Here is a 12,778-nt window from a genome sequence, read left to right on the forward strand (position 1 = left end):
CTGCCTGAGGGGACACGGACGCTGGTGAGGCTGTTTCATTTTGTTTTATTCATGTCCGAGCCCAGAACTGTTCCTCCCTCTAAACAGGAACCTGGGGCCCTGGTCACCTACTACACTTGTAAGGGCTGTACCTCCAAAATGCCTGGGTCTTCTGTACCCACTTGTTCCGCCTGCACCACTGCACCTCCTGACCCCCCTGGTATTTCTATTCAGGATGCTCCCCCAGACCCAGTGGGTTCTGCTGCCCCTCCAATATGGGTGTCTTCCCTCTCTCAGTCTATTTCTGACTTGGCGCAGGTCTCCCGCTCCGTAGTGACTGCCTTAGAGAGGTCTTCCTTACACCGTTCCCCTAGAGAGCCTCACTCTCCCTCATCCTATTTTAAATGCTCTCACAAGCGTAATAGGGGTCATTCCTCTGACTCCTCCCCGGAGTCTGGGTACAGACGTAGGCGTTCCTCTCATGGGCACCGTCCCTCTGCTACGTCTCCCAGCGAGTGTCTTTCTTCTAGAAGACGCTCCCCGAGTCGCCGTTCTGAATGTCCAGAACGGCGCGCCAGGTCAGTGTCTCCTCTAAGGCTGCCTCCACCCGTTCCCACTCCCCTGGTGAACTAGTTGATGAGGCTGCTTCTGTCTCTGACTCAGAAGACCACGCAGACATGACCGATACGGTGGACTCATTGGTTTCGGCCATAAGAGACACTTTTCGCTTACATTACCCAGGAACTTCGGACGCTGAAGAAGTTTCCTTTTATCGTGCCTGTCCGGCACCCAAAACGTTCAGCTCCCATGCTGAATTTGAAGCCTTGCTAGAGTCTGCCTGGAGGCACCCTGACAAGAGGTTTCAAGAAATAAAGAAGGTTCAAGCTCGTTATCCCTTTGCTAAGGACCTCATGAGCCGGTGGACCTCACCTCCTACGGTGGACCCACCAGTCTCCCGTCTTTCTAAGACCACTACCTTACCTCCGTCCGATGCTGCATCCTTTAAGGATCCAGCGGACAAAAAGGTGGAAACCTTGGCTAAGTTTGCCTTTGAGGCTACGGATTCATCTCTTCTCCCTACCTTTGCCTCTGTGTCTGGGTTTCCAGGGCCCTGGCGATTTGGGTTTCCCGACTCCGCCAGGGCATTTCTTCTGGGGCTTTCTCGGAAGAACTGGCCAATTTAATTCTCCTGCTTTCTAAAGCAGGGGACTTTCTATGTTCTGCTTCCATGCAGTCGCCCTGCTGTGCTGCTTTTGCCATGGGTAACCTTGTGGCTCTCCGTAGATCCGCGTGGCTTAAAGCCTGGGATGCGGACGCAGCTTCTAAATGGTCTCTCACTGAGCTTCCTTTTACTGGCTCTCGCTTTTTTGGTAAGCGCCTAGACGAGATCATCTCGGAAGCCACGGGAGGGAAGAGTTCCTTATTACCTCAAAATAAGGCCCATACTACTACCTCCCGCCATAAATCTACCTTTTTTCGGTCCTTTCGGACCTTTGGGGGCACGAAGGGGACTAGGCAGGTGCCTTCTCTGGACAAGAAGGCTCCCTTCTTCCAGGCTCGCCCATCCTGTAAATCGGATAACCATTCGGACCGCTCTGCGCCCAAGGCGGGTACCCGCAAACCCACCTCTGCTTGAAGGGACGCCCCCACCCGCAGATTTTTCTTGGGTGGGAGGTCGTTTGTTACTCTTCCGGGATGTCTGGACCACACAGGTGCAGGACTCCTGGGTCAGAGACGTGGTTTCCAACGGTTACCGGATCGAGTTTGCCTCTCTTCCAAAGGATTGTTTTTTCTTTCCCGAGCTCCGCGGTCTCCTTCTTTGGCAAAGGCCTTTCGGGGTGCACTGCAGTCCCTCCTCATTCAGGGGGTCATTGTCCCGGTTCCTCCCAGGGAAAGCTTTCGAGGTTTTTATTCCAACCTCTTTGTAGTTCCCAAGAAAGGGGGTTCCGTATGCCCAATCTTGGATCTAAAGCTTCTCAACAGGCATCTCCTCCTACGCCACTTCCATATGGAGTCTCTCCGTTCGGTAGTAGCGACCATGGATCAGGGGGAGTTTTTTTCCTCGGTGGACATCAGGACGCCTACCTCCATGTTCCGATTTTTTCGGGACACCAGCGGTTCCTCTGCTTTGCTGTCCCGGAGGGACATTTCCAGTTTGTGGCTCTCCCCTTCGGCCTGGCCACAGCTTCGAGGGTATTCACCAAGGTCCTTGCACCGGTGATCGGCCTGCTTCGGACAAGGGGGTCTCAGTGATCCCTTACTTGGACGACCTTCTGATCAAGGCTCCGTCCAGAGACCATAATCTAGAGAGCCTGACCCTCACCCTTCAGGCCTTGTCTCACTTTGGTTGGTTGGTCAATCGGGACAAGTCCATCCTATCCCCCACTCAGTCCCTGGTTTTTCTAGGACTTCGGTTCGACACCCAGTCCACCCAGATCTGTGGCCTCTGGGGAACTCCAGATGTGGACCTCTTTGCATCCCGCCACAATAAGAAGGTTCCCCTCTATGTGTCAAAGTCATGGGACTGCCGTGCTCTAGCAGCGGACGCACTGGTAATTCCTTGGTCGGGGTTCGCCCTTCCTTATCTGTTCCCTCCTCTTCCTCTCCTTCCCAGGGTGCTGAGGAAGCTCCAAGCGGAGAACATTCCCGCCATTCTCGTGGCTCCAGATTGGCCTCCGAGGGCGTGGTACGCCGACGTCGTCCGGCTCCTGGACGACGTTCCGGTGCGCCTTCCACTTCATCCAGACCTTCTCTCTCAGGATCCCCTGTGCCACCCCAATTTACCTTTGCTGCATTTGATGGCGTGGCGGTTGAGACCGCGGTACTAAGAGCCCGTGGCTTCTTAACACAGGTGATTCGCACCATGCTTAAGGCACGCAAGCCCTCTTCTGCAAGGATTTACCACCGTACCTGGCGGTCTTATTTTCGTTGGTGCGAATCCCAATCTCTTTCTCCAGTCATGTTTTCCCTTCCTCGACTTCTTTAATTTTTGCAGTCAGGGCTGGATCAACAATTAGCTCTCAGCTCCTTAAAGGGTCAAGTGTCTGCCCTTTCCATTCTTTTCCAACGCCCTCTTGCACCTGATTCTCATGTTCGGACTTTTCTTCAAGGAGTGGCCCACGCGGCTCCTCCTTACAGATCTCCTACACCTCCTTGGGATCTGAATTTGGTCCTTGGTGCTCTACAGGGCGCACCCTTCGAACCCCTCATGGAGGTTTCCCTTCGTCTCCTTTCCTGGAAGGTGGCGTTCCTTGTGGCAATTACCTCCATCAGACGGGTTTCGGAATTGGCGCCTCTTTCTTGCCGCTCTCCCTTTCTAATTGTCCATCAGGACAAAGTTGTTTTTCGTCCGGTTCCTTCTTTCTTGCCTAAGGTGGTTTCTGCTTTCCACCTTAATGAGGATATCGTACTCCCATCCGTTTGTCCCGCTCCATCTCATCCCGGGGAGCGTTTGCTTCATAAACTTGATGTGGTACGGTCAGTGCGTACCTACCTCTCAGTTACATCTTCTTTTCGCCAGTGTGATTCCTTTTTTGTTCTTACGGACGGCCACTGTAAGGGTCTATCTGCCTCTAAGGCGACCATTTCACAGTGGATTAGGTCTGCCATTTCGGAAGCTTACCGTTGTAGGGGGAAGACCCCCCCGAGATTGTTGCCCCTCTTCCTGAACTATCGTATGGTGGAGTGGGAGCTGTCGGCTGTCCCACTCCACCACCCCTTTCTCACGCCCGTCACCTTGCTATCACACGCCGCGGCTGCTCCATTCCTGCAGTCAGTGAGAGCCAATCACGGTAGGCCAGTGCGATGACATCACATCATTGCGCCGGCGCCCAGAGATCAGGTCCCCGCGGCTCTCACTGACTGCAGGAATGGAGCAGCCGCAGCGTGGGAGAAAGGTGACGGCGTGAGAAAAGGGAGGGGGGAGCAAATTATAAGTGAGAGGGGCAAATGATAAGTAAGGAGCACATGTCAGGGGGGCATTATATGTGGGGGCGCATGACAGGACACCCCCCCCCTGTCATGTGCCCCTCATGTATAATACCCCATGTCCTGTGCCCCTCACATATAATGCCCCCCCTGACATGTGCCCTTCACATATAATGCCCCCTCAGGGGGCATATATGTGAGGGGCACATGTCAGGGGGGCATTATATGTGAGGGGCACAGGACATGGGGCATTATATGTGAGGGGCACAGGACAGGGGACATTATAAGTCAGGGTCACATGTCAGGGGGCAATATATGTGGGGGCACATGGCAGGGGCCCCCTGTCATGTGCCCATATAATGCACATATAATGCCCCCCTGTCATGTGCCCATATAATGCACATATAATGCCCCCCTGTCATGTGCCCATATAATGCACATATAATGCCCCCTGTCATGTGCCCATATAATGCACATATAATGCCCCCCTGACATTTGCCGCTTACTTATAATACCCAAAGTCATGTGCCTTGGATCATCTCCAGGGATTGGTTCCATTTTGATGTTTTGTTTTTGTTCTTGATATTTTTTGTCGTTTACGATGGTTGTGAGACGACATATAATAGCACGGCCCATGCTAGGTTACTACATTTTTACAAAAAAAAGAGAAAGAACTCAAACAAAGAGAAATTGCTACTGATAAATATGCAACATTTTATTTATATATCCAAAAGGTTAAAAAACGTCACACATTTGTGACTAAATGCAATAAAGATAAAATACCGGATGTGTATATATAAAGCAATACAAAATGAGATGTATCAGATACAGCCAAAAAACACGTAGGTGGATCAGGTATAGCAATAGTTGTAATCACAATGGATATATATATATATATATAGTGAGGTCAGGGAATGATTTGTGCCATACGGCGCATGCGCAGGGCCCCGACCCGGATGTGATCGGCACTCACCGCCGCCTCACAGCCAGTACCCGCAGGTCACGGAAATATCACTTCCGGACCTGCGCGCACGGCCTCTTGATGCCCGGGGAGTCCGTGCCAGGAAGGGGGCCCCGCGCATGCGCACAATCAGAAATCGGCGCTTTACATTATAAGTTAGACAAAGAAGAAAAACAACAGGTATATAACCCTATCTGCACCTTACTTTGCAGTGTGTCTAATCGAGCCTCATGACATCATTACCCTGACACCAATATAGCCTCACATAGCAACCTATAACATAAGTCATGATATATATATATGTAAACAAAAATAATTACAATAAAGAGGGACAAATCATTAGACACAGGATAAAAATGAGTAATTTTGAAAATAATTACAACATTGGTTCAAATAGTGAATAAATGTATTCACTATTTGAACCAATGTTGTAATTATTTTCAAAATGACTCATTTTTATCCTGTGTCTAATGATTTGTCGCTCTTTATTGTAATTATTTTTATTATTATTTTATGGAGTTTATGGAGCTATACTTATTTACTATTTATAGACCCCTAGCACCTAGTACATATCATGAGAAACAGAGGACAATACACAACTACCTGGTGCTGTCTATTCTTCTTGTGTCTCGGTTACTACATTTGTATTCATAGACCGGCTGACAATGTGGAGAATGTGTAATGTTCGCACTCAATAAAGTGTTTGAAAATAAACTTGTATTTAGATGTATTTTACTTTAATGACATCAGTATTTTCATTACAAACAATACATGTGCTTAGGGGTAAGGGGTTAACTAATCTAGTGGAAGAGACTCGAGTGCTAAAATCCACGGGTTAGGGGGCGCGCAAATGACTTGCCTTGCCCCGGGTGCTGACAACCCACGCTGCGCCACTGCTGGGCCGTAAGGTGTTGTAGGCGGCGGTGGCCCAGCCTGCCCCTTGATTGTTTTCTGTGCCCACCCTAGGGACGGCTTTGGTACATCCCAAGGTCTGTGTCCCCCAATGGAGCCGATAGAGAAAGAGGGATTTTTGTCTTACCGTAAAATCCTTTTCTCAGAGGATCCATTGGGGGACACAGCTCCCGCCCTATCTTTGGTGTTCCGGTTTTGGTTACCTGTCCGAGGGTGTGTTCAGTACATTTTTTTGTTCTGGTTACCTCGGACTGCTCTTGGTTTTTTGCCTCTCGGTCCTCTCCTACCGCTTGGGGACTAAACTGATGACCTCAGGCTCTGTAGGCGGGTATATCCTGCAGGGAGGAGCCGACTTTTTTGGTTTCCATAGTGTCAAGTCTCCTAGCAACAACAGCATACCCCCCAAGGTCTGTGTCCCCCAATGGAGCCGATAGAGAAAAGGATTTTACGGTAAGACAAAAATCCCTCTTTTGCTTCCGTTTGAAGCAATATTTTCCTTTTATCCATATTTTCTTTGTTGCAGATCATTTCGAGGCCCTGAAAAAGCAGATCAATACAATTTCCAGCATGAATTAAATTCCTATGCTCTATAAAGCGTGGGGAACCTTTTTTCGATCTTACTGAATATACATGTTCCCTAAAGCGTGTGTTCAGAGTGCGTTTTGTGCCGCACGGGCAAATCATGGCATAAACGACCCATTGGGTTCATCACGTGATCAGGTTTCTTATGTAAATTTCTTCTCCTCCTATTACTGTTACCTTGCCTGTCTTCATATTTGGGCACCATATGCATGTCCCACATTTATGATTGCCCGTGGGGCCAGCCTTTGACAGACAATTGATAGTTTTCGATTTTGAATGGAAGTTACTACTGGTGACCACATCTTTTATGTTTTTACTTCGTTTGAAGGCCATCAATGGTCTTTCATGTACTAATTTCCCCAACTCTGTATCGTTTTTTATTAGGGCCCAGTTGTTGTAAATCGCTGTTCTAATCGTTTTTTCTAAGGGACTGAATTTAAATGAAAATCGAGGTGGACCCGTACTTGGACCCTGCGCTTTTTTTCATTTTTATTTTCCAAAATAATTTTTCTGTCTTGGACAAATGCTCGATTTAACGCTGTGTTTAAGATTTTTTCTGGGTAACCTCGTGCCTCCAGTCTCTTCTTCAGGTCTCCAGCTTTTCCTGCGTTTGAGGCGAATTAACAGTTCTGATGATAAGTTTTTGGTACAAGCTGGAGACCTGAAGAAGGGACTGGAGGCACGAGGTTACCCAGAAAAAATCTTAAACACAGCGTTAAATCGAGCATTTGTCCAAGACAGAAAAATTATTTTGGAAAATAAAAATGAAAAAAAGCGCAGGGTCCAAGTACGGGTCCACCTCGATTTTCATTTAAATTCAGTCCCTTAGAAAAAACTATTAGAACAGCGATTTACAACAACTGGGCCCTAATAAAAAACGATACAGAGTTGGGGAAATTAGTACATGAAAGACCATTGATGGCCTTCAAACGAAGTAAAAACATAAAATATGTGGTCACCAGTAGTAACTTCAAAATCGAAAACTATCAATTGTCTGTCAAAGGCTGGCCCCAGGGGCAATCATAAATGTGGGACATGCATATGGTGCCCAAATATGAAGACAGGCAAGGTAACAGTAATAGGAGGAGAAGAAATTTACATAAGAAACCTGATCACGTGATGAACCCAATGGGTCGTTTATGCCATGATTTGCCCGTGCGGCACAAAACGCACTCTGAACACACGCTTTAGGGAACATGTATATTCAGTAAGATCGAAAAAAGGTTCCACACGCTTTATAGAGCATAGGAATTTAATTCATGCTGGAAATTGTATTGATCTGCTTTTTCAGGGCCTCGAAATGATCTGCAGCAAAGAAAATATGGATAAAAGGAAAATATTGCTTCAAACGGAAGCAAAATGGATAATGAAATTGAATGCTGCAGGAAACTTGGGGCTTAAAGGGGAACTCCGGTGAAAACCTTTTTTCTTTTAAATCAACTGGTGGCAGAAAGTTTAACATATTTGTAAATTGCTTCTATTATAAAATCTTAATCCTTCCTGTACTTATTAGCTGCTGAATACTACAGAGGAAATTCTTTTCTTTTTGGAATGCTCTCTGATGACATCACGAGCACAGTGCTCTCTGCTGACATTATTATTATAATAATAATAACACTTTATTTATTGTTGTCCTTAGTGGGATTTGAACCCAAGTCCCCAGCACTGCAAGGCAGCAGTGCTAACCACTGAGCCACCATGCTGCTCTTAGCATACATCTGCTATACATCTGCTATGCATGGCTGCTAAAAGAGACAGAGATGTCAGCAGAGAGCACTGTGCTCGTGATGTCATCAGTCTTCCAAAAAGAAAGGAATTTCCTCTGTAGTATTCAGCAGCTAATAAGTACTGGAAGGATTAACATTTTTTAATAGAAGTAATTTGCAAATATGTTTAACTTTCTGCCACCAGTTGATTTAAAAGAAAAAAAGGTTTTCATCGGAGTACCCCTTTAATGAAAGAGTAGACTACAGTGTCTTTTATAAAATGTACCAGTCAGCAAGAAATTGCAATACGTTTTTTATTATGTTTTTTCTGCGCATGATTTTAATCTGTCTAATTATCACCCACCTGTTCCGTGCGCGTCACCAGAAGGAGGTCTCAAAAAGGTGAAGCGCTACGGAACAGGTAGGGTCTGATGAAGCGTGATGACGCACGCGCAACAGCTGTAACCCAGTCCTAGGAAGATTGTCCTTACACACCGCATATAACCGCACCGATGAAATAAAGGGAATTTGGCGCAATATCCCGGTGAGTGACGTCCCTGTTTTTCTACATTCCTTTGATAACTACTATAATACTGCTCATATATACAAGAATATAAATACAAGTATACTGTCCCCTATGAAGATGTATATAACCACATAACACAGAATTTGCGCCATGTCTTGTCCTTATGGCGGTATTCCATCTTTCCTCATTCTCTTTTAGCGCTGCCTGTGGTTTTCACACAAGAGCTGCAGAACAGTGAGCCTCAGGAGGGTCAGTCGGCTGTGTTGCGGTGCACAGTTTCCCGGGATGGGGCCCCTGTAGAGTGGAGGAAGGGGGCCCTGGTCCTACAGCCTGGTGATAAGTATGAGATGACACAGAACGCTTGTGTAGCTGAACTAGTGATACACAATGTGGACCTGGAGGACTGCGGCCTATACACTTGCAGCACCGGATCCGCACAGACCACCGCCTCCGTATTTGTTCAAGGTAACACTCTCCCTTTATGTTAGGGGGCACTCATAATACATCCAGACTGTCTAATGATTGTGGAGCCATAATGACAAGTAATGCATGTCACTTCCCATGTGAGCCACACGTGACCACCACCCAAGGGCTCACCGCATCAGTATAATTCTAGGCATGATCTCATCTACTGTATGCTGCAGCTTCTCTCTATCTTCTCTATGCTGCAAATTATCTCTTATATGCGCCTGGGGTGGGTGTGAGAGGGGGTTGTTTTATATATACAGTAGAATCTCCCAATAATGGATGCTCATGGGAAAAAAAAACATGTCCGCTATTGAGAGAAGTCCCCTATTGAGAGATGTCCCCTATTGAGAGATGTCCCCTATTGAGAGATGTCCCCTATTGAGAGAAGTCCCCTATTGAGAGATGTCCCCTATTGAGAGATGTCCCCTATTGGGAAAAAAGGCTTAAAAATCTTTCTAAATGATTGAATACTGTACTGTACTCACTCCAAAGTGTACAGTGCCTTGCAAAAGTATTCACCCCCCTTGTATTTTTGTACATTACAGCCTTAAGTTTGATGTTTTGTTAATCTGAATTTTATGTGATGGATCAGAACACAATAGTTTAAGTTGGTGAAGTGAAATGAGAAAAATATATAAATAAAACTATTGTTTAAAAATAGAAAACAGAAAATTGTCATGTGCGTATGTATTCACCCCCTTTGTTAGGAAGCCCATAAAAAGTTCTGGTGCAACCAATTACCTCCAGAAGTCACACAATTAGTGAAATGATGTCCACCTGTGTGCAATCTAAGTGTCACATGATCTGTCATTACATATACACACCTCCGAGGCTGCAACACCTAAGCAAGAGGCATCAGTCACCAAACACTGCCATGAAGACCAAGGAACTCCCCAAACAAGTAAGGGACAATGTAGTACAAGTCAGGGTTAGCTTTAAAAAAAATATCCAAATCTTTGATGATCCCCAGGAGCACCATCAAATCTATCATAACCAAATGGAAAGAACTTAGCACAACAGCAAACCTGCCAAGAGACGCCCCCCACCAAAACGGGCAAGGAGGGCATTAATCAGAGAGGCAGCACAGCGACCTAAGGTAACCCTGGAGGAGCCGCAGAGTCCACAGCAGAGACTGGAGGATCTCTACATAGGACGGCAATAAGCCGGACGCTCCATAGACTGACCAGAAGAAAGCCATTTCTTTCAGCTAAAAACTAAAAGGCAGGTGGGAGACTCCCAAAATGTATGGAGGAAGGTGCTCTGATCTGATAAGACTAAAATCAAAGAAAGTGCTATGTCTGGTGCAAACCCAACAAATCACATGACCCAAAGATCACCAGCTGTGGGGACTGGGAAACTGCTCAGAGTTGAGGGAAACATGGATGGTGCTAAATCCAGGGATATTCTTGATCCTGTACCTGTAGCATGATGTGAGGCGAGGACGGAGGGTCACCTTCCAGCAGGACAATAACCCCAAACACACTGCTAAGGCAACACGCGAGGGGTTTAAGGGGAAACTGGCCCAGTCAGCGCCCAGATCTCAATCCAATGGAAAATCTGTGGTCAGACTTCAAGATTCACAAGCGCAAACATCCAACACGAAGGAGCTGGAGGAGGAATAAGCAACAATCCCAATGGGGAGATATGGCGGCTCATAGAGACTTATCCAAAGCCACTTGGAGCTGTGATTGCCGTAAAAGGCGGCTCTACAATGTATTGACTTTAGGGGGTGAATAGTTATGCACATTGCCTTTTTCTGTTATTTTGTCCTATTTGTTGTTTGCTTCTCAATAAAAAATAAAAACATCTTCAAAGTTGTGGGTATGTTCTGTAAATTAAATGATCAAAATCCCCAAACAATCCATGTTAATTCCATGTTGTGAGGCACCAAAATACAAAAAATACTTTTGCAAGGCACTGTAATTACCTTAAAACACGTAAGTACAGCAGAATCTCCCAGTGCAGTTTAATCACCACTCATCACCCCCCTGTACCATTTAACCCCTACCCTTTGCCTTTTTATTCCTCCTCTTGATCCTTCCAATGCCACTTTATTCCCCCTGTGCCAAATCATTCCCCCCTTTATACCCTGTGCTCCTCCCCCTGTTGTTCTTCTTACCTGGCCAGCAGGCTCAGGTGCAGGGGCTCTCAGTGGTTTTGACATTCTCCTGACGTCCTCTGCGCTGCACTTGGAGCCCGGGCCCCTTATTGGGTTATTGGCTGTATCCCCCTGACGGCGGCCCTGTGTACAAGGTAGGGCCAGCACATAAGCCTGGTTGTCCCCTATTGGGTGTGTTTTGTCCCCTTTAGGGAGTGTTTTGTCCCCTGTTGGCAGTGTCCCCTATTCAGAGGATGCAAATAACATTAAGTCTTATGGGACTCTGCTGGGGATTAAAAACAATAAATAAAAACTGGTGCCCCCTGGTGTCAGTATAGAGGTCATGTGCCCCCTGGTGTCAGTATAGATGATAGCATGTGCCCCCTGGTGTCAGTATGATGACATGCGCCCCCTGGTGTCAGTATAGATGATGTCATGTGCCCCCTGGTGTCAGTATAGATGATATGCGCCCCCTGGTGTCAGTATAGATGATGTCATGCGCCCCCTGGTGTCAGTATAGATGATATGTGCCCCCTGGTGTCAGTATAGATTATGGCCTGTACCCCCTGATGTCAGTATAGATCAGTGGTTCCCAACCTTTTTCAGCTCGGCACCCTTACTGAATAACTTTCGACGCACAACAAAAAAAATGCTAAAGGAAGCAATACATAACACCTATATATCCGTTGGCTATGTAGATTACAGTGCTGTTATATGCAGGACAAACAGGTGACTTCTTCTCTGATCGGAGTCGTTCTGGCCCGGACCGTCATGATGGTTTCTTCCAGTCACAAGTCTTCACCACAGGACCTGCAATACAAACATATATTAGGCTCTGCACTTTCCCAACATCATCCTCCCTTTTCCCCCACAAATGCCTCCAGCCTCGCTTCCTCCCCACCCCACACACACACACACACAGACAATGCCTCCAGCCTCTCCCACACACACAGACAATGCCTCCAGCCTCGCTTCCTCCCCACCCCACACACACACACACACATACAAATGCCTCCAGCCTCGCTTCCTCCCCACCCCACACACACACACACACATACAAATGCCTCCAGCCTCGCTTCCTCCCCACCCCACACACACACACACACACACATACAAATGCCTCCAGCCTCACACATACATACACAGACAATGCCTCCAGCCTCACACCCAAATACACAGACAATGCCTCCTGCCCCCTCCAATACCTTCAACCTCTCTGGCACACACACAATGCCTCCATCCTCTCTCTCCCACACACACACACAATGCCTCCAGTATGGAAGGTGTGTGTGTGAAGGTTTTGTTTGTGTGCCTCCAACCTCCCTCCCACACACACAATACCTCCAGCCTGCCCCCAAATGCCTCCAACCTCCCTCCCACACACACAATACCTCCAGCCTGCCCCCAAATGCCTCCAACCTCCCTCCCACACACACAATACCTCCAGCCTGCCCCCAAATGCCTCCAACCTCTCTCCCCCACACACAGTACCTCCAGTCTTCCCCCCCCCAAATGCCTCTGACCTCTCTCCCCCGCATGAACACATACAATACCTCCAGCCTCCCCCCAAATGCCTCCAGATCCTCTTTCACACACACAATGCCTCCAGCCTCTCCCAC

General features: G+C 47.3%; 1 protein-coding gene across 1 annotated transcript in view; it reads left to right on the forward strand.

Moving 5' to 3' along the window:
- The window catches only part of OBSCN (obscurin, cytoskeletal calmodulin and titin-interacting RhoGEF), a 577,179-nt gene that overhangs the window by 209,703 nt on the left and 354,698 nt on the right, over nt 1–12,778 (forward strand). Inside the window, 1 exon segment of the mRNA XM_056518694.1 lies at nt 8,792–9,058. Coding sequence (XP_056374669.1) covers nt 8,792–9,058 — 267 coding nt within the window.

This window comes from Hyla sarda, chromosome 5, assembly GCF_029499605.1.
Source record: "Hyla sarda isolate aHylSar1 chromosome 5, aHylSar1.hap1, whole genome shotgun sequence".
Lineage (NCBI taxonomy): Eukaryota > Metazoa > Chordata > Amphibia > Anura > Hylidae > Hyla > Hyla sarda.